Source organism: Giraffa tippelskirchi, chromosome 7 (genome assembly GCF_054371585.1).
Source record: "Giraffa tippelskirchi isolate mGirTip1 chromosome 7, T2T-mGirTip1v1.2.pri, whole genome shotgun sequence".
Classification (NCBI taxonomy): domain Eukaryota; kingdom Metazoa; phylum Chordata; class Mammalia; order Artiodactyla; family Giraffidae; genus Giraffa; species Giraffa tippelskirchi.
In genome coordinates this window covers 79,415,748-79,436,904 of record NC_137281.1, presented here as the reverse complement: position 1 = coordinate 79,436,904, position 21,157 = coordinate 79,415,748, and the positions used below count along the sequence as shown (strand labels likewise).

The 21,157-nt window shown below is 50.4% G+C and overlaps 1 protein-coding gene across 1 annotated transcript in view; it reads left to right on the top strand.

Annotated features, from left to right (window-relative positions):
* MEGF11 (multiple EGF like domains 11) overlaps nt 1-21,157 on the top strand; it is a 378,265-nt gene that overhangs the window by 341,086 nt on the left and 16,022 nt on the right. The window contains exons 11-20 of the mRNA XM_081513847.1: nt 2,798-2,918; nt 3,849-4,012; nt 5,067-5,169; nt 11,103-11,249; nt 11,604-11,738; nt 16,730-16,858; nt 17,879-18,007; nt 18,505-18,633; nt 19,409-19,537; nt 20,863-21,099. Of these exons, the coding sequence (XP_081369973.1) occupies nt 2,798-2,918; nt 3,849-4,012; nt 5,067-5,169; nt 11,103-11,249; nt 11,604-11,738; nt 16,730-16,858; nt 17,879-18,007; nt 18,505-18,633; nt 19,409-19,537; nt 20,863-21,099 (1,423 nt within the window). The remainder of the gene's footprint in view (nt 1-2,797; nt 2,919-3,848; nt 4,013-5,066; nt 5,170-11,102; nt 11,250-11,603; nt 11,739-16,729; nt 16,859-17,878; nt 18,008-18,504; nt 18,634-19,408; nt 19,538-20,862; nt 21,100-21,157) is intronic.

Sequence of the window (21,157 nt, the reverse complement as noted above, 5' to 3'; positions counted from 1 at the left end):
TTGCCCCCTGGAGCAGGGCAGTGTGGGCAGTCCTCAGCCCTGCCAACAGATCCACAATTGGACTCACAGGCCCCTTGAAACCTCCTCAGAGGACAGGGATTAGGGACACTAATGAGGATGCCAGGAGAGAAACCCTTTCCTCTTAAAGTAAACTCATGCAGAGAAAATCATAAAGTGAGCATGCAATTTATACCCTGGCCAAGGCCCTCAGAGCTTAAACATATTCTTCTGGGCTATTTATAGTCCTGGAGAAATTAGACTTTTTCTGGGTAATGGGAGTGCTAGTAGATTACAGCTGGTCAGTATCGGCCAAAGACTGGCCTGGGAAAGAGTGGGAACCATGGAACCTTCTGGTGCAGGACTCCACACTTCCCTGTCTCTCCTCCCTAACCCAGCCTGGGCAGGTGGGAGCAGAGAGAAGGGCTAGAGAGGAGCCTCTTCACCAAGGGCCAAATAAGATCTCTCTGTGACCTGAATGGGGATGAGGCCAACTGCCTGGGACCCTTAGAGTTGAGAAGGCTATCATTTCGCAAATGCGGGAAGTGAGGCTCAGAGAGGGGCAGTAACCTAACGAATGTCACACAGCTGGTGGGGCCCAGGTGAGCTCTGGTATCCTGGCCCATGCATCAGCATTCCCACAGTAAACCTCAGCCCGAGACCTGAGAAGTTAGCTGGAGACACTCCTTGGGGGGAGACAGTGGGAATTCAGCATACCAGTATGTGCACCAGAGCAGACATCCCCAACGAGGGTTCCTGAGTAGGGAAGGCGTGTCCTGCGGACTCTGAGAGCCCAGACTCCCTTCCCTCGCATTCAAGGCTACCAGTGTTCCCTTTAAAAATATATATTTATTTGACTGCACCGGATCTTAGTTGTGGCATGTGGGATCTAGTTCCCTGACCAGAGATTGAACCTGGGCCCCTGAATTGGGAGCACAGAGTCTTAACTGCTGGACCACCAGGGAAGTCCCCCAACACCCTTTTGAAATAGCTCCCTCGCCCCTCCTTACAAAAAACTCCCCCCTCCTGCTACCCCTAGAACATTCCCAGCTCCCATACTCCTCTGCACTCTTGTTCACACCCTTCCCATCTAGACTGCCTTTACCCCACTTCTCTGATTAACTGAATTCTTCCACCCCTCAAAGCCTCTGAAGTCCCCATTCTTGGTAGCCCTGTGACTTGCCTTCACTCTGAATGCCTTACTAGAGCTAACAGCCCACCCAAGGAGGTCTGGTGCAGTGGATCCTGTAGGGTGTCACCCAGATACACGATTCAGGGTGAAGGCATGCAGTTTCCTCCCAACTGCAGGAAACTTAGTAGCTCCCAGATGAGTTTCTCTGCAGAAATTGCCTTCCATCAAAGAGCACAGATTCCCCTGAAGTCATGCCCTCTTCCCCGGGGCAGTGGATACCAATGATTCGTTAGGGGTATGGAGCCTCTCTCTCCCTTTCCCCTGGCAGGACAATTCTAAGGGCCAACCAGCTCCAGAGCTTCCTAGCAGATCAGCTGAGGCTATTGTTGCAACTGCACCAGAGTTCAATTTCTGTCTGCTCTTCCTGCTTCCCTTTCTCCTCATAGGGGTTGTTCTCAAGAGCCCACTAGTCTCCATTTCAGAGAATGTTTTCCAAGGAAACTGGTTTGCAACACTAAAAACGGAATGGTTAAGCAGCCAGCCTGGGTTCAAATAGAGATCAACCATAGTTAGCTCCATGACCTGGAATGATGCTGAGGCTCTAGTTCCTATCTCTTGAGGATATTGTGAAGATTAAATGAAATGATGGTACCTGATATTGAGAAAGTGCTTAATACACATTAGCTGTTATTATTTACATTTAACTTCTTTGAGGTTTGGGTAAATGAAAATAGGATATTGTTATTTGCCTCAGGGGGTTCCTGGTAAGAATCAAATAAGATTGAGAAGCAAAGGGTTACATTTTGTGCCGGTGTGACCTAATAGAGGTTCAGGGGTCAAATTCCTTGAGGGCTTTGCCCATTCTAGAGCTATGGTCTGGAGGCCTGACCCCTCCCCCAACTGGTAAGAATCAATGTATTGCTTTCCTATCACTGCTGTAGCAAATTAGCACATTAGTGACTTCAAACAAAACAAGTGTGCTATCTTAACATTTCTGTAGGTTGGAAGTCTGGTATTGGTCTCACAGGACTAAAGTCAAGGTGTCATCTGGCTGTATTCCTTTCTGGTGGCTCTAGGGGAGAATCTGTTTTCTGCTCATTTGGATTTTTGGCAAAATTCAGTCCCTAGGGTTGTGGGACTGAGGTCCCCATTTTCTTGCTAGTTGTAAAATGAAACCTCTGGCTTCTAGTGTGTGTGTGTGTGTGTGTGTGTGCGTGCGCGTGTGTGCACACGCTCAGTTGCTCAGTCATGTCTGACTCTTTGTGACCCTATGGACTATAGCTTGCCGGTTTCTCTGTCAATGAAATTTTCCAGGCAAGAATACTGGCTTCTGGAGACCACTTCATTCCTTGGCTTGTGGCCCCATTCTTCTGTCTTCAAAGTCAATGCAGGCAGGTGGAGGAGTTCTCAAGGCTATCTTTTTAGTTATCTTCTACTCTTAAGGACTTACATGATCAATTTGGGCCACCCTTGCTAATCAAAGACACTCTCCATCTCAAAGTCCTTAATCATGACTGCAAAGTCCCTTTTGCCATGTAAGGTAACATATTCACAGGTTTCAGGAATTTGAACATGGAGAGGGGGGCACGGGAGAGGCATTATTCTACCTACCATAGCCACTCATCATGGGGTACCTTCTGACCCAAAATCTCCCTCCTCCTTTTCCAGGGGGAGGTCTGCGCAGTTCCCTGTGCGGCAGGGACCTATGGCTCCAACTGCTCATCTGTCTGTAGCTGTAACAACGGTGGCACCTGCTCCCCAGTTGATGGCTCCTGTACCTGCAAGGAGGGTAATCTGCCTGCTTTCCCATCCCATCCCCTCAGATGTGCACACAGAAGTTGCCCAGGTGGGCTGCCAGCTGCCCACCCACCCACATGCAGAGTCAGGGAGCCTGTATGTCAGGTTCCAGCCAAGGAGACTCATGCCCGGGACTTCAACAGCAGGAATGTAATAAAAGGGATCATTACCAGGGTGTTAGAAGAGCTGAAGAGAGATGCAAGGGTATGTGAGCAACGCGGAAATTAGTAGCTTCTCTCACAGTTGCTACCACTTCTAGGGTGAGAGGGACAAAGGGAGAAAGTGGAGTTCCCAGAGTCTGTGAGTGGGGGCCACCTGGTAGGGACTGAGACAGGGGCAGAGGGGCTGCAAGATGGTGCTGGAGTACTGAGACAGCCACCCCCAGAGGCCCTGCTCGCAGCAGAGAAAGAAGAGAAGATACCTGTGCCTCTCCTGCTTCCACCCTCCCATCACTGGCCAGGTCTCCCGCTGGCAAGCCCACCTGAGAGCAGCTGCAGGGGTCAGCCCCCTGTGACACAGGATAGGGGAAGGGGAGAAATGGATCTGAGGGCAGACAGGCCAGTAACCAGCCTCAGAATGGGAAACCAGCCTGTTCCCAAGCACAGGCCCTGAGATAAGCTTCCTGAGTCCACTCTGGGCACAGAGAGGACCCCCACCTCCGTTGATGCCCTGTCGGGTGGGATCATCCACCTATAGCAAGAACAGGGAGAACCAGCAGGCAGGAGAACCAGCTTCTAGCCCCTGCTCTCTCAACAGCCATGCTGTGATTCCGAGTGGACTCAGAATGTGGGATGTGTGCTCTAACCCAGCTACCACAGAAGGGGTGGTTTGGGTGCATTGTCTTGTACAGAGCTGGGGGAAGTGAGCAGAAAACTGTGCTGACACGTGACAGAGAGGTGACAGCCTTGTTCCTTCCCCTCAGGGTGGCAGGGCCTCGACTGTACCCTGCCGTGTCCCAGCGGGACATGGGGCCTGAACTGCAATGAGAGCTGCACCTGTGCCAATGGGGCAGCCTGCAGCCCCACAGATGGCTCCTGCTCCTGCACCCCCGGCTGGCTGGGGGACACCTGTGAACTGCCCTGCCCGGTGAGTGTGGGGTGGAGAAGGATGGGGGTGACCCAGCAGCCCCTCAGATCTTTTCCCTGTGGTTATTGTGTCCACAGAAGTACAGAGAAGAGCACTGGACCAGGTGATAGAACACCCGGATTTAGATCTTAGCCCCAGTTCTAACCTCTCTGTCCTACTTTTGGCCTCAGCCCTCTCATCTGTAAAATGGTAGATATTGGACAGATATGGTGATGTGGAGGGTGCTCTTGGTAACCATTATTGACTCTGGCAAAGTTAGCCTGAGCCCAGATGCAACTCCAGAATCCTTCATGACACAGCGCTACAGGATAGCCCTTACTAATCCATCAGAGTTGCCATTCCTTGATAATGTCTAAGTTTCTTTCTAACTCCAACAGCCTATAATTTTATGATCAAGGTGCAGGAGGACTAAACCAAGCATTATCCAGCAATAACCACCTAGACTTACTCCCTGGATCTTAGTCTATGATACAAATAAGTTAAACTAACTGATGGTCTATTGAATGAGTCCTACAGTCCTGGGTTCCAATCCTGGCTTTGCTTCATCCTAGCTGTGTTGCCTGGAGCATGTTACTTCACCTCATCTTTAAATTTTGAATATAATGAAACCATCTCATAGAGTTGTTGTGAAGATTAAGACAGATGAGTTAAATAAGACTCTTGATAGCTAATGTTTGAGCACACAACAAACATCGATTGCCACCTTCTTACCCAGTAACAAAGAATAAATCATAATCATTCTTTATATGTGATCAATGTTTTAAAATTGGCAAAGTGCGTTTTCATTTCCAATGTTAATTATCATTATAGCTCTCTGAGAAGTAGGAAAGGACTATCACTTCCCTCCTTCCAAACTGCATACTCCAGCTAATGTAGCGAAGACAATTTTTGGAGTGACTTCATCGAATCCCCAGTTATAAAAATGTACCTTCACTTTGCCCCGGCCCCAGCTTCTCTGCATCCTTGTTGCGTAGCGGCTCAGTTTTGTCATCAAAATCCCACAGAAGTGTGAGAACCTCTGGGGGTCTAGATCTCATCATTTCTGTCTCTACAGGATGGCACATTTGGGCTGAACTGTAGTGAACGCTGTGACTGTAGCCATGCCGATGGCTGTGACCCCATCACAGGCCACTGCTGCTGCCTGGCCGGATGGACAGGTAACCCCCTTGACCGCGCCACCACCCAGGTCCTGGGAAACTGAGCTTTTGGTATTCTCCTGCCTTCTCTTGACTTTTCTTTCTTATCTCCTCTGGGCTTCAGTTCTCCATTCCATTCAAATTAACAAACATTAATTGAACACCTATTATGTACAGGCTCTTTTCTAAGGGCTGGGGACAAACCAGTTTTTAAAAAGTCAGACCAAAGTGTAGATGCTCAGTCTGTGCTTACAGAGGATATGGTGGAGACAGACAAGAAACTTTCGCCTTCACCCAGGCTTAGACTCCTCGTCCCTACATGTGTCCTGGCAGTCCACCCCCTAAATATACTTAAATCCATCCATTTTTCACAAACCTCTGTCACTATGCTTGTACACTGAGCACTATCTCTCACCCAGCACTGCCTTGGCCTCCTTTTTGTCTCTGGACCTCCTCTTTTGTCCAGCTGCACCTACTCTGAACATGGTGACCAGATCCGTTCACATCACATTGAGGCTCAGAATGCCTCAATGGCATCCCATGGTATTTATCCAAACACCTTACAGTGACCTGGGGTCCACATGGTCTGGCCCTCCCCAGCTCCTCCACCTCTCTTATGCCCCCTCCCATCAGTCACTTTACTTCAGCCACATGGGCCACCGGCCTCCCTGACTCCAGGCATCAAATGTGCATTCCCTCTGCCTGGATCACTCTTTCTCCTTCTCTTTACCTGATAATACCCTCTCATCCATCATATTTCGACTTCAAGATGACCTCCTATGGGAAGGCTCTCTCCTTGGATACTACCACCTCCCCAACCTGGCCAAGATTATGAAAGAACGCCTTTAAGTAATTCTCAGAATACCCTACAGTATTTTAATTCTCAAAATATCCAACAGCAGTCCTTACTTCAATTGTCACTGAACTCTTGATTTGAGTAGCTATTTGTTTATTATCTGCCTCCCACATTGACCATCAGTTCTGTGCAGGCAGGGACCAATCCACCTTGTTCACCACTGTATCCAGTGACTCTCACACACTGAGGAATGGTTAAGGACACAGAGCTGCAGCCAGGCCACCTTGGGCAAGTCCTTTAACCTCTCGGGGCCTGAATCTTCCATCCATAAGATGCGGATAATAATAATCCTTATAACTATAGGCGGGAGTTGGTGATGGACAGGGAGGCCTGGCATGCTGCAGTTCATGGGGTTGCTAAGAGTCAGACACGACTGAGCAACTGATGAACTGATAACTACAGGGTCATTTGGAAGTTTAGATGAGTTAATACCTGTAAGTGCTAACAGTACCTGGCACAATAGTAGGTGTTCAGTAAGTATAAGCCACAAACACAATGTTAATAACATGTTGCATGAATGAACACACTGGCCATTCCCAAAGTGACAGCAAGGAGTGAAAAATACAGGCGTTGCTGGCAGGGTATGTCCTCAGATAAGAATTCATACCAGGCTGCTCTGCAACCTCTGTTCTCCACAACCAGAAAGTCAAGGACTGGGGGCATTGCTTCCTCTGTAGCATCTTCAATCTGACGCCCTTGTCCTGCCCCTTAGTACAAAGCTGGACTCCACCCTGGTTACCAACACCCCACACTCTTGGTAGGAGTCAAACAGAAATCCACTTTAATTTTTCATTGCCTTAATTTTGAGTGAACCGACAAGATTTTAATGACATCTGGTGCTTAAAAACTCTGTCTTTGATGGACAACCTTTCAGCAAGGTCTCTGCTGTTCTAAAGCTAATTTCCCCAAACATGGTCCTGAAGTCATTTCAAAGGAGCAATTGATGTTCTGAAATTTGTTCAAGCAGAAGAAAACCAAGGAAAGATAGGGAGAGCTTGGGGTACAGGCCCCAGCCTCCTACTCAGCGAACCCTCCCCACCTACCCCTGACCACCTAGGCCCTGGCATACTGCTCGTCCCTTGATTCAACACTTTTTTAAAAATTATTATCATTTTGGCTGCACTGGGTCTTCGTTGCTGTGTGTGGACTCTTCACGGCGTGTGAACTCTTTGTTGCAGCACAGGCTTTCTCTCGTTGTGACGCGTGGGCTTAGTTGCCCTGCAGCATGTGGGATCTTAGTTCCCCAACCAGGGGCCAAACCCCCCACGTCCCCTGCATTGGAAGGTGGGTTCCTAACACTGGACCACCAGGGAAGTTCCTCAACATTTGTTTTTCTTTGCTTTAAGCAAGTGCGTGTCTTCTCCCCTTACCCCCAATTAGCCACAGATTTCTTGACTGGCATGATGTCTAATTCACCTTGCCCTGCACATAGTAGTTGTTTATTCAGTGTTTATTGAAGTAAGTTGAAAGAAACTGGCCTGTAACCATATACGGATTTTCCCCTTGAAGTGAGGAGACCTTGATGATGATCTGCTCCCATCTCCTCCTGCTACACAGGAGGAAAAGGAGCTGTCCAAGGTCTCAGGACATTACTGCCAACAGGAGGCACAGGATTGCACTGTAAAGGGGAACCATTTCTTCATTCAACTAGCATTTATTGACCCAAACCATCACCAAGTCTTTATTTGGCAGCTACCATGTGGCTGGCCCCAAACTAGGCCCAGGAGTAAATGGCAGAATTCAATAATAGTAATAGACCCTGGGCACCTGTTGTGTGCCAGACACTGTCCTGGGTGCTAGAGATGCAGAAATGATGATGATGGTTTCCCTGCCTATTGGGAGGACCTGGATAAAGAGAGTCAGAAGTGTCAATAAACCATGAGCCCTGTCTTCCCAGGGGACATACATGAAATATTCAAATGATAGGTAGGGACAAAGCTGTATGCCGCTATCAAATATATGCTTGAATCCTTGGGCAGACATCCATGAAGCCTTCCTGGATGAGGGGGACCTAAAATAGTCCATGAAGAATGTGGGCTGCTGAGTTGCTGCTGGCCTTGTGATATGAACTAGAGGTCACAATACATAGATCCTTAGTCTAGCTGCACCTACCAATATAGATGTATAGAGAGCCCTGAAAAATAAAACAGGGAGATTCTCTAAGGTAAAAAGGAGGGACCCCAAGGGGGATTATTATCCCCAGACAGGTCCTAGAGACGGCATGCCTCTTCAGAAGCTGTAGTTCTGAAAGAGAGCCTCCCTTTAGGCCAAGGCCAGCCGCTCTGACCGCACCAGTGCAACTGACCTTTAGATTCTTCTCTCCACTTAGGTGCCAATGTCTGATGTTCCAAGGAGGTCTTAAGACATAAAAGAACCTCAAACAAGAGCCTCACCCACAGCACCAGACCTAGACTAGAATAACTGGCAGACCCTAGAACCCAGTGGGCCCTTGCAGCCATCTGCAATCTGAGCATAATCACCTTACACCTATGATTCTTAATCTCCAACAAAAAGAGGATACATTTTTGACATGAAAACATTTTGAGGATCCCAGACAGGAGAGTAGCTATATTTCTAATGTCTACTGATTTGGGGAAAACATGAGAGTGATAGCTGCCGTGAATTCAGGGGTACTTTTGCATGCATTGTTTTATTAGTCACAGTAATATCAGCTCATAGTTTTAGGAAAGAACTGTATCTGCGTGTGATGCACGTGCCTTGGGCAGCCTAACAAAGAGTTCTTGATGCACAGGTGGGATCGGAGGCCCCTGTCCGATAGTGGAACTCCGCCTTACCCAGTGTGCCTCCGGAGAGCAGCAGGGCCCCTCGACCTGCAGTCCGAATCTCACATTTTCAACATCAACAGGCACAAGAATTCCTTGGGGCAGATCACGGCTTTTGGTTTTGGGGGGTTTTTTCTTTTAATATTTATTTATTTTTAATTGATTGATGATTGCTTTACAATATTGGTTTGATTTCTGTCATCATCAACATGCATTAACCATAGGTGTACATATGTCCCCTCCCTCTTGAATCTCCCTCCTACCACCCACACATCCCCACCCCTCTAGGTTATTACAGAGCCCCAGTTTGAGTTCCCTGAGTCATATGGCAAATTCCCATTGGCTATCTGTTTATATGTGTTAGTGTATATGCATCCATGCTACTCTCTCCATTTTTCTCAAACAGCTTTGTGTTTTTTCCTGCCCCCAGGTTCCCCTTCAGTCCATTCATGCTATTTGCCACCTCTTGTGAACCTGATACTCCACTGGGAGAGACCTCCATTGTGGAGTGAAATGTGACCACCGGATTCTCATTGGGGAAAAGACGGCATTTCCTGGGAGAATCTCCCCCCACCCCCTTCCCTCCATTGTTCAGTCTCAGTTGTGTCCAACTCTTTGCGACCCCATGCTAGGCTTCCCTGTCCTTCACTGTCTCCCAGAGTTTACTCAAACTCATGTTCATTGAGTTGGTGATGCCGTCCAACCATTTCATCCTCTGTCGCCCCCTTCTTCTGGAACCCTCAACCTTTCCCAGCAGCAAGGTCCCCCCATACAGAGGCCAGTTTTCTGCAGAGTGGCATCAGAAGCCCCCACCCTGCTGTAGAATTGAGCTGTCACAGGAGGAAATCCCAGGGAGGGATAGGGAGCCAGGCTGGACGGAGGTGCTGGAGGGGAGTAAAGCCAGTTGATCCCTCTCCCCCACTCTCTGCCTCTGTTCTGCCCCCTCCCCTTTCCTGCCAGCCCAGGTGGGCTTGTACATTCCAGCCTGCCTCTAAATTGGTCCCATCGCTCTCCTGCTGATGCTAGGGCCGGCTCTGCTCACTGAGCCTGAATGTCTTCCTCCCCCTTTCTTTCTCTTTCTCATGATCCCTGTCCTTATAACAAGGCAGACATGCTTTTTAAACTAATTCTGCTCCTCTCTGAGCCTCTGATTTTCACCTTCCAAAGCCAAGATGGTCTCCGGGGCCCCCACGGTCCATTCACCTTATGCATGTCGGACTGGCAGCCTTTCTGCCTAGGAGGAAGCCCCACCGCAGAGCTGGGCATCCAGCCTCAGGCCTTTTAAAATTCCTTCTCAGCCTGCAGGCTGTAATCACCCCCAACACATATTTCCTTTTTCTCAACTCAAAAAGATTGTGTAGGCCTTGTTCTTCTTTCTTTCTGACAGATTCCATCCATTCCCCCTTAGGCCACTGTTTGTCAAACTGAAGGTCATTAAATCAATTTGTTGGGTCACAACTAGCTTTTTTTTTTTCCCCCCCTTAATGAAATAGAATACATCATAGTGCAGAGAAAACATCAGATTGCACCATACTCAGTGACAGTAAATGTCATTTGCAGAGCACTGGTTTCTATCATTCATATGTATGCACATTTGATATAAAATACATATTACACTGAGGACTATGGTCAAAAGAATCTGAAAAGAGCCTCCCACTCTCTGGGCCACTGCCCAGGGGCTGGTTGGCTGGGGCCCTGCAAGGACCAATGGCTCCTGGGCTAACATGGGTGAGCATGTAACTCACTCGTGTAGCCCCCCCATCATGGCACTTACTTGCTCTACTAACCTTTGCTGTTCAGTTGCTCAGTTGTGTCTCACTCTTTGTGACCCCATGGACTCTTTGTGACCCCATGGACTCTTTGTGACCCCATGGACTGCAGCACGTCACTAACCTTGGATTTCAAGTAAGATGTCAAGGACAAAGGAGGCCTTTCATGATCTGATCCCTTCTGATTGCCACAACCTCATCTCTTGCTGTATCCCAACGTGTACTTTATGCTCCAACACACTATGCTATATTATCCTTCAAGGCATGATTCTCTCTCTTGCCTCCTGCTCTTTGCACATAGGATTTCCTTTACCTGGTCAATTCCTACTTGGTCTTAAGGACTTACAGTTCAGTCATTCGCCTCTTCCTAGAAGCCCTCCCTGACCAGCCAAGCCTCTCTGTTTTTTTCCTCCACATTTCCAGATGTGCTTGCCTCTCCACCCCACACCCCCACAGCCCCCTCTTACTGCATAGTGCACTCTCCCCATCATTCTTCCTTTCACCCTCACCCCTTACCACTGACCCGAGTCTGTCTCTGGCCCACAGGCATCCACTGTGACAGCACATGTCCACCTGGACGCTGGGGCCCCAACTGCTCTGTGTCCTGCAGCTGCGAGAATGGTGGTTCCTGCTCCCCAGAGGATGGGAGCTGCGAGTGTGCCCCGGGCTTCCGAGGACCCCTATGCCAGAGAGGTAAGCTGACCCCCACCCCACAGATCTTGGACAGCTCTTCCTCCCTACTGCTTCCCAGCTGGAGAGAGGCTGGGCTTACAGAGTTGGACCCCATCAAATCCCTCCCTCTAATCCCCTTTCTCCCAGCCTTAACTTTTCTGTCCCCAAGTTCAGGGCCCAGCCTGACTCCTCTGTAGAAATAAGACCACCCTCACTCCTCTCTCTAGAAAGGAACAGGCCCTCTGGGGTGTGGGTGGATGCGACTCTCCCCATACTGTTAAGAAGCCTCTCTTCATCACTGTGGGGGACTGGACAGGTACCAAGGCTGGCTGGTGCCCCTTGAGCTGCTGACCACCATCTCCCCTTCACCCTCAGTCTGTGCCCCTGGGTTCTATGGACATGGCTGCACCCAGCCATGTCCCCTCTGCGTGCACAGCAGCGGGCCCTGCCACCACGTCAGCGGCATCTGCGAGTGCCTCCCTGGATTCTCCGGAGTCCTTTGCAATCAAGGTACTCTCTCCAGGGGTGGGGAGGTGTTGGGGGGGGGGGGCGGGCAGGGAGACAAGGAGTCCTGGGAGGGGAGTAGAAGGGAAGAAAGGTTCGGGATTCTCATCAGGCTCTGTGGAGGCAGCTCCTCGGCTCTTCAGGGTTTGTTGTTGCTGTTCAGTCGCTAAGGCATGTCCGACTCTTTGTGACCCTATGGACTGCAGCACGCCAGGCTTCCCTGTCCTTCACTGTCTCCCAGAGTTTGCTCAAATTAATGTGTGTTGAGTTGGTGATGCTATCCAACCATTTCATTCTCTGCCATCCTCTTCTCCTTTTGCCTTCAATAGCATCAGGGTGTTTTTCAGTGAGTTGGCTTTTGGGGGCTTAGAGTTACCTTAATAAGAATTGGACATCACGGGCCATGAGAAAAAGCCATTATACAATTGAAGGAACAGGCTCAGAGAGGGTAAAAGACTTCTCCATGGTCTCACGGCTAGCAAGTAGCAGAGGTGAGAATCAAATTCTGACTCCAAAGCCCAGTCTAAACAAATGAAAAATGAAATGAGCATACCTGAGGTCCACATATGAAGTGGCCCCAAATGGCTTGTGCTGCATGTCAAGTGGGAAAGGCAGAGAAGGCTGTAGGAGCTCAGAGGAGATGGTTCTGGCTTCGCTGGAGATGGCAACTTCCCAGCCCTTCTCTCCTCGCACTCAGGCCATCACTAGTCCCCCACTACACGCTTTCATGTCTCAGCTGCAGAATTCACAGCACCCACTCCAGCAATCTCTTCCACTCATTGGGAGTTGAAAGGAGAGTTAAAGCTTATTGCACTGATCTGCTGCTAAAAAAGCCCTAATTTGTGTCATAGGCAAAGTTCCATGATGTAGATATTCCCACCATGGCTGATTCGAAGGTACTAGTGATTTAACACCAGTGGTGAAATTCCTGAATATTTAACAACCAAGGTGAAGGTAGAAGCTGGCTTCGGTGCACATCATCACTTATTGCTGTCCCTGGCTTAGTTAGGCCAAGGCAGGGTGGATTTGGGGGACAGCTCTGTGTCGTGCTAGATTTCAACTGGGACTTAGCCTAAAAGACAGATGGAAGAAAGACATTGTGGGTAGAGGCACCAACCTGGGCAAAGCACAGAGGGGTGGGTCTGTGACCATCCAGCCATAGGAAGTGACAGGAGGATTCAGGGGCTGAATCCAGTGGGTGGCAAAGGGGCCTGGGAAGGTAGTCTGGGGACTCCTGAAACATTCTGAAGACAAGGATGCAGAATTTGTACTTTAACCTGTAAGGAGGGAAGAGATCTTTGTCTAAGGTAACCTTAGGGCTAAAAGCAACTTCAAGGTCATCTATGAAAGAGTTTCATCTGGCTTCTGCTTAAATACTTCCTTTGAGAGCTCACTGCTTCCCAGGGGACTGAACCCTTTTGATGAATAATGACCACTGAGCTCGGCTATTTTTGTAAGTGTGTGGGCCGTTAATATGTATGAGTGGGAAGTTTACTCCATGATGCTTTGAGGTCATGAGAAGTCTGGAACCCCCCAGGAAACGTATGTGACAGTTTCGTTTGCTTGCATCCCTCCTAGGACAGTTTAATCATAACCTGACACGTCGAGGTTTACTTATTAAACATCAGAGATCCAGCCGTCAATACAGATAGACTGAGTCTAAATTAGGACCTAAGCAGCTCGAGGAGTAACTCTCAGATCCTGCAATGTCTGATTTATCGCCCGCTGGCCTAATGAGTATTTTCCACATATAGATCTAATAGAGTTTGCTATTAATGGCAACTGCCCTGGTTAAGTCTCAAACCTTGTAAAAAATTGAACTGACAGTTTCTAATGACCGGCTTTTCAGCGAGTTACAAATTACAAACACTGCTTATGCAGAATCATTAAACATAGATTAAATATAACCAGATGTTTTCTTTTCACCAGCCCCCCCACCAGCTCCCCACACCCGCTTCTCTCCACCTTTCCTCTCTTTGTCTCACTCTTGATTTGGCTAAGAAGTCAACCAATTAATGCATTAGACTGATCACATTAGCAGCTCTGTGGGTGAATTTGTCAGCCTTGTGTATGTGAGAAAGACTTCAAAGATAAGACTGTCTTGTTAGCGAAGATGAATTGGTTTTAAGAAGGGGGTCAGTGGAGCATCTCTGGCACCCCATTCCCCATAGAGGGCCAGGACTAGGGAATGGATTCCCCAAATCAGGTACCTCCCAGAGACTGACCTGTTTTTCAGGAATCAGGAGCGAGAGGCTGAGCTGCAAACAGGTGAGACGCATGCCATCCTCCTGGCAGTGGACCTGCCCTGGAAGGAGCTAACGTTTTTGCTAGGGAAGAGCACAGGGGCCCAGAGCAACTGAGGTTCCCACAACCATTAACTACAGCCCAAGGCTTGTGGGTGAGGGTTATCAGCCCCATTTCAAAGATGAGGAAACAGACTTGCTCAAAGGTACTGAGCCAGTGAGTGGCAGAACTTCCTAGCTGCGGGCAAGTTACTTAATCTCTCAATGCCTCAGTTTCCTCATCTGTAGACTTAATAATAGGGAGTAATAATGAAAATGTATAATAATGAGAGTATTACAAGGTTAATTGGACTAATATTTGTGAAGCACTCTGAACAGTGGTACATGAAAGTGCCATAGAAAAGTGCTTGTTGAATATATAAATAAAACTAGCAGCCAAAGCTTTGGCTGGAGAGTCTGGTACACCATGCTGCCTTTGTTGTTTGTCCCAGTTGCTAACAATGTCCTGGAGAGACACAGAGTGGACACAGATCCTAGGCAGTAGCTGCCCACCATCTAGTCGGGGGAGGGCTGGCAACATGAGGCAGTGTGGCATAGGGAGGGCGAGGGCTGTGGGCCCAGGAAGTCGCTTTTCTTCAAGAATCAACACCTTCCCGTGATTCTGTGTGGCCCAGCCAAATGAGGGCCTCGGGGATGTAAGGACTTCCTCCCCCATAACAGGGATGCAAGGAGGCCATCCTGGAGGTTGTAGGGCTGGCTGGAGCCGGGCTTCGAGGGGAGCATATCGAGTTGAGAGGAGCTCTAACGGACAGGGGTCACTGATTCCAGTTTCAGAACCCACTGGAAAGTCACTGCTCCTGAGGCCATTTGGCCATTTGGGGAATAGTTCTTGAGTGTTTGTTGTATGTCATGCACTGTGCTGGGCACTCAGATACAACAAAGAAAAAGAGAGGCAAGTCCCCTGCCTTCACGAAGCCTGCAGTCCAGAGGGGAAAATTCTGAACTCAGCCTTTTCATAGAACCTGGTGGGAGGCGGCAATGGGGAGAAGGGGCAGCAGTTTATTTCCGCATATTCAGCCTTGAGCACCTGTTCTTCTTCCAAGTGTGGTGGGGATACAGACATGGGTGGAACCCAGGCCTGGCTGGAAATGGTTCACAAGCCACAGTAACAGAAGACCAGGGAAGAAACTAATAGAGGGTCCTAGAAGCTCAAACAGGGATGTAGCCTCCCAGAACAGAGAAGGGGGTGAATATACCAGGATTAAGTTCAGCTATAATATAAAAAACCAAAATAACCGAATTGAAAATGACAAGCTTTGTTTTCCTCATCCATTAAAATAAATAAAAAGATCCAGAAGTAGGTTACTAGGAAATAGTGGGGTAGCTTACAAAGGTGTCAGGGACCCAAGCTTCTTCTGTCTTGTTCTGCCATCCTTGGCATATGGTTCACCTCTAGTGTAAGGTAGCTGCTTGAGCTCCAGCCATCTTACCCACAATCTTCCTCCATAATCCACATTATTCTTCAGTAAGAGGGAGGAATGGGCAAATAAAGACATGCATTTCCACTTAGCATTGGTCAGAAGGTAGTCACACCTACCCAGCTGCACAGGTGGCCAGAAACCCAGTAAACTCTACTTCTAAGGAAGAAGAGAACTGGTATTAAAGGACTTGTTGTCTACTATAGAGGGATCACTGGGAAGATGGCACTGAAGATGAGTCTTGTAGGCAGGGTAGGATTTCCACAACTGGGCATAAGGGTCAGGGAAACTCTGGGAGGGAACAGTTAGAGTAAAGGCACAGACAAGGAAAGGCATGGGGTGTTATTTGGAAGATGGTATGTGCTCCAGTGGCTCATGGTTTCTGGGTGAGGTATGTTTAAGTGCTGATCTCTAGGATCTAGGTTTTATTCTGGGGCAACAGGCAGCCACTGAGGATGTTTGAGCAGGGCACAGGAGTGCAGTGAAAAAGGCTGTGCTTTAGAGACCTCAGGCTCCAGGAAGCAGATGGAGGATGGATTTCAAGAGAAATGAGAGGTAGGTGCTTGGTGAACTGATACCTAGTACTTAAAGGAGCTTGCGGCTTGGTTGAGGAAATCAGCCCTTCTTCCAGCAACCAAAGAGTGACTCCTCCAGGAGGGGCTGGGCCCAAAATCCTGCAAGTGACTCAAAGTGGAAATACGACCAGAGCTCCATGTTAGAGAGCCCCTTATGGACTCAGGAAGGTTCTCCTGAGGAGGCTGAGTGGAAGCTCAAGGAATAGGCTGTATTTGGAGAGACAGGGGACAGGTGGACAGGGACAGACATTTGGGGCCGGCCCCCTCTCCAGCTAACTGCAGACCAGCCACCCTGCATGTGTCCCTCTCCTTCTGGCTATAAACGTCCTCTGCCCTGTGGCTGTGGGATCAGTGATGCTGACCAAAGTGTGGTCATGGGTAGCCAAGGGCTGCGGGCAGGGAGCAGTAGGGTGCAGAGGTGGAATTCCCAGCCTCACCACTTCTGTGGGACCTCAGCCAAGTTATTCTACCCCTATGGGCCTCAGCCCATTCCTGTCAGAGGTGGTCAGGAAGAAGGCAGCTGTGGGCACAAGAGGAGGAACTCACTGCTGTGGAAATGGGGGTGCTGAGGTAGGCAGCTCCCACCTGATCCATGACCCCACGGGGGCCACGACTGTGGCCCAGGAAAAGGGGTGTGGCTGTGGGTGGTGTAGTCTGAGTGCAAGTGGGAGGGCAGGTGCCAGGCTTTCCTGTGCCCACAGTGTGTGCTGGAGGGCATTTTGGGCAGGACTGTGCCCAGCTCTGCTCCTGTGCCAACAACGGGACCTGCAGCCCCATCGATGGCTCCTGCCAATGCTTCCCTGGGTGGATCGGCAAAGACTGCTCACAGGGTAAGCTGCTGCCCCCCAGGAGTGCCCCCCAGGAGTGCCCCCCAGGAAAGCCCCCAACCAAGGGCAGGCCCAGAACCTCTCTGCCCCTGGTGCTTCCACCTCCCAGGGCTGAAATCTCCTGCAGACAGGAGTGTTCACCTGAGTCCCATAGAGTCTCTACAGCTAACGTGATGAAGTCCTAGGAGTGATCACTGGCATTATTAACTGCTAGTTTTAAAGATATGAACATTGTTGGTAATATCACTAATACTATAAATGCTGCATATTAATATTCCTAGAACCTGAGTAAGGAATAGCTGCTAAGTTTGGATGGGGAGGAAGAGGGAGCAGGGAAGTAAGGTGAGGCCAGGGCAGTCACCTCAGAGGGGTGAGGGCATTCTCTGGGTAGCTCATGTGAATGATGTCCTGGGCATCACAGGCCCAGACAGGGCATTGTAGGGGCTGTAAGGTGAACCCAGTCTGATACAGAGATAACAGGGACCTCCAGTTTAAAGGCAGAGACCCAGCCTCTGCCCTGTAGAGTCCTTGGCTGATGGGTGAGACCTAGCCGGTACTCCTATGAAGGTCCCAGTTAGACAGCCTGGCCTGAAGGCATTTCCGTGCTGACAGAGGTGTCATCCTCAGGGAGCTCACCAGCCAAAAGAAGAGAGTCTCTACCCTGGGAAAAATCCCCATGCTCGTGGGGAAGTTAGCACAGTGTTCACACCGTAAACCACGTCTTTACCATTACCACACACACCCACACGCTCCAAATCACAGTCGGTCCCCAGAGAGGGAATAGTCAGAAATCCTCAGAGCTGGGAGAGTGGGCAGAGAATCACTGGGAATCCGGACTGCCTGGGTCAAAAGGTGACTGGAGGAGTTCTGGGCACAGTGGTTAAGCTTCCCTGCAAGTCAGGAAATGCCACCCGGGTGCATCGTGGCATCTGGGCTCTGACATGCCCTCCCCCTTCCTCTCCCTCCCTCTCCATCTGCCCCTCTCTGCCTTGCCCTCACCCTCTGCATCCCACCCACCCCCAGCTTGCCCACCTGGGTTCTGGGGCCCCGCCTGCTTCCACACATGCAGCTGCCACAACGGGGCGAGCTGCAGCGCCGAGGATGGGGCCTGCCACTGCAGCCCTGGTTGGACCGGACTCTTCTGCACGCAGCGTAAGCCCCGCCCTCCAGCCTCCCAGCTATTTGGAATCTCATGCTGCAGCCTGCTGGCTGCCGTGGGCATCGTCCAGGCCTGCAATGGAGGGAGGGAGGAGACAGGTGCCTGACTGTGAGCTAACCACTTCACCCTCCACCCCTGGGATTGGCTGGAGAGGGTGGCTGGCTTCAGGGGATTGATGAGGCCCAATCCTCGAAAGTCAGGGCCATTAGGTACCCCAGCAATCACCAAGACCAGCCGCTCCCTGGACAGGGGGCCCAGAGTGGGGAAGAGCAGCCCATGGCTGCACAGCAAAGAGACACCAGCCTGGCCTCTGGTCCCAGGGCACCTTTGTCCAAAGGACTCCCCACCCACTTCACTGTGAGGGTTGAGCATGGAAGTGGCTCGGTGCAGGGTCTCACTGGTCTTCACCCCGCGCTGAGAGAGAGAAGGGACATGAGACGGGTTTGGTCCCGATGCAAATCCACAGTTGCCCCACCCTGTTTCTCTCCAGGCTGCCCAGCAGCGTTTTATGGGAAGGACTGCGGGCGTGTGTGCCAGTGTCAGAACGGCGCCAGCTGTGACCACGTCAGCGGCAAGTGCACCTGCCGCACAGGCTTTACCGGGCAACACTGTGAGCAGAGTAAGCTGTCCTGAGCCCTGAGCCTGGGTGTCGATGCGGGGCCTCGGCCTCCTGCCGGGGAAGCCTGCCCCTTCACGGTCCACCCATTGGGGCCCTTCACGCTCTGTTCTCTTGACTTTGGGAGCAGCTCCCAAGGAGAAAACCTGAAGGTTGGGCCTACACTGGTGTTTGAAGTTTCTTCCTCCAAGTGGGGTGGGGATGGGGAAGTTGGGGCAGAGCAGAGGCTTTACTGTGGGAAGAGCGAGCTTAATGAGAGAAAGCGAAGCAGACCTTGTTTGATTCCTCTTTGAAACCCCTGTGGCACCCCGTTTGGGGCCTGACGCTGGAGGATGCTGTGTAAATATGGACCAGGTGAGGAGGTAGGGGTGGGCATCCCCACACACAGGGCTATAGGTGTCGTCTTGCCCCAAGTAGCAAACCAGAACACATCAGGCACTAGAGAAACAGGCTTTACGCCATGAAAATGAAAGTGTTAATAGCTCAGTTGTGTCCTACTCTGCGACCCCATGGACTTAAGCCCACCAGACTCCTCTGTCCATGGAATTCTGCAGGCAAGAATACTGGAGTGGACAGCCATTCCCTTCTCCAGAGGATCTTCCCAACCAAAGGATCAAACCCACGTCTCCTGCATTGCAGGCAGATTCTTTACTGTCTGAGCCACTTACCCGGCTTACTCTGTGAGGCAGAATAATCACTGCTGCCCACGTGTGGGATGGGCGGGGTGGATAGTAAGCACATCACAGGGTCTCTGCCACCTCCACTTCATGCTTCACAGGATGTGCCCCAGGAACCTTTGGCTATGGGTGTCAGCAGCTATGTGAGTGCATGAACAATGCCACCTGTGACCACGTCACTGGCACGTGTTATTGCAGCTCTGGATTCAAAGGGATCCGGTGTGACCAAGGTAAGGCACAGACGGCAGAGTTCCCAGGGGCTAGGAAAGGGTTCCATGAAGGTGGGCTCTAGGGAGATTCCAGCAGGAATGACTGAATTGTGTAAGGACCCTTTGTTACTTCCTTTCATTCATATCTGGGACGAGACTGGGAATGGAATGGGGTGGGTTGGGGAGGGGTACTCAGGTGCCGGAGAGGCTGATGGAGCAGGCAGCCTCTCAGGAGCAGCTTCCCTCTGCTCACCTTTGACAAGTCTTGTGAGCCAAGGAAGGGTAACCACAGCTAGTGCTGTGGAAAGGTGAGATGAACAAGCCGGAAGCGCTGCCAGATTCTGGTCCTGCCATGACCCACGAGGTGTGCTTGGGCAGGTCACTTCCTTTTGCTTCCTTTCCACACACAGAGTGGAAAGACACAGGGTTCTGCTGAGACCCAAGGAGCCCAAAGGGGCTTATCCTTGGCTCCAGGTCTATGGTGAGACAAGACCCCAGAGTGTAGCTGTGATGACCAAGTTGAAATTATGTGAGTAAAGGACTCAGCGCAGTGCCTGGCTCGTGAGTGACCACTGGATGAATGGTTTCTGCTGTTGGTTCTAGGAGATAGGGACGAGAATGGGCATGCAAGCATCCACAGTACAGGAAAGGGGCAAAAGACATTTCCACTGCACTCTGATGGGGGGTGGGGGCCAGCCCACACATACATCACTGAGAGGGGTGACACTTTAGGGGCAGCAATCCTGAGCACACTGGTTCAACACTCACAGCTTTCATTGCCAGTCTGCATTAGTGCTCACAGTGGGATTACTGTCCCCGTGTTACAAATGGGCGGACCTAGGACTCCGAGTCAGACAGCTGGTAGACAGGGAGAGGGGCTGAATCCAGCTTTTCCTGACTCCTGAGAAACCCAACTTGACCAGTTACTGGTTGTGTGATCTCGAGTAAGTTACCTACCCTTTCAGTGACTCAGTTTCCTCATTTGTGAAAAGGGAATAATTAGTCTTTATTTCTTATAGGACTTATAAACACTCCTTATAGGGCTACTAGGAAGAGCAAATGGGTTAGTATCTGTAACTCAGTTTTAGAATAAAGTAAAATACTCACTAAACACCTATTATTTGTTTTCCATCTATGATCACATTTGCTCCTTGTCATGACCCTGGGTGAGACTCCACCTCGGTAGACAGCTGAACACACGGCCAAACACGTGATGATGAAGGAATTCAGGAATAGGGCCAAGACCTGAACCGGGGTCTCCCAACATTAGAGGAGCCTAGTCTCAGGCTGAGGAGACCTGAGAGGAAGCACGCCTGCCTCCGGCTCAGCCCTTCCTCTGTCCACAGCTGCCCTCATGATGGAGGAGCTAAATCCCTACACCAAGATCAGCCCAGCGCTGGGTGCAGAGCAGCACTCAGTGGGTGCCGTCACTGGAATCGTCCTCCTGTTGTTCCTCATCGTGATGCTGCTGGGACTGTTTGCCTGGCGCCGGCGGCGACAAAAAGAGAAGGGCCGGGACCTGGCTCCCCGCGTCTCCTACACACCTGCCATGAGGATGACAAGCACTGACTACTCCCTCTCAGGTAAGAGCTATGCCCCCAGCATCTCCCGCTGCCACCCCCCAACACACACACAACCCAG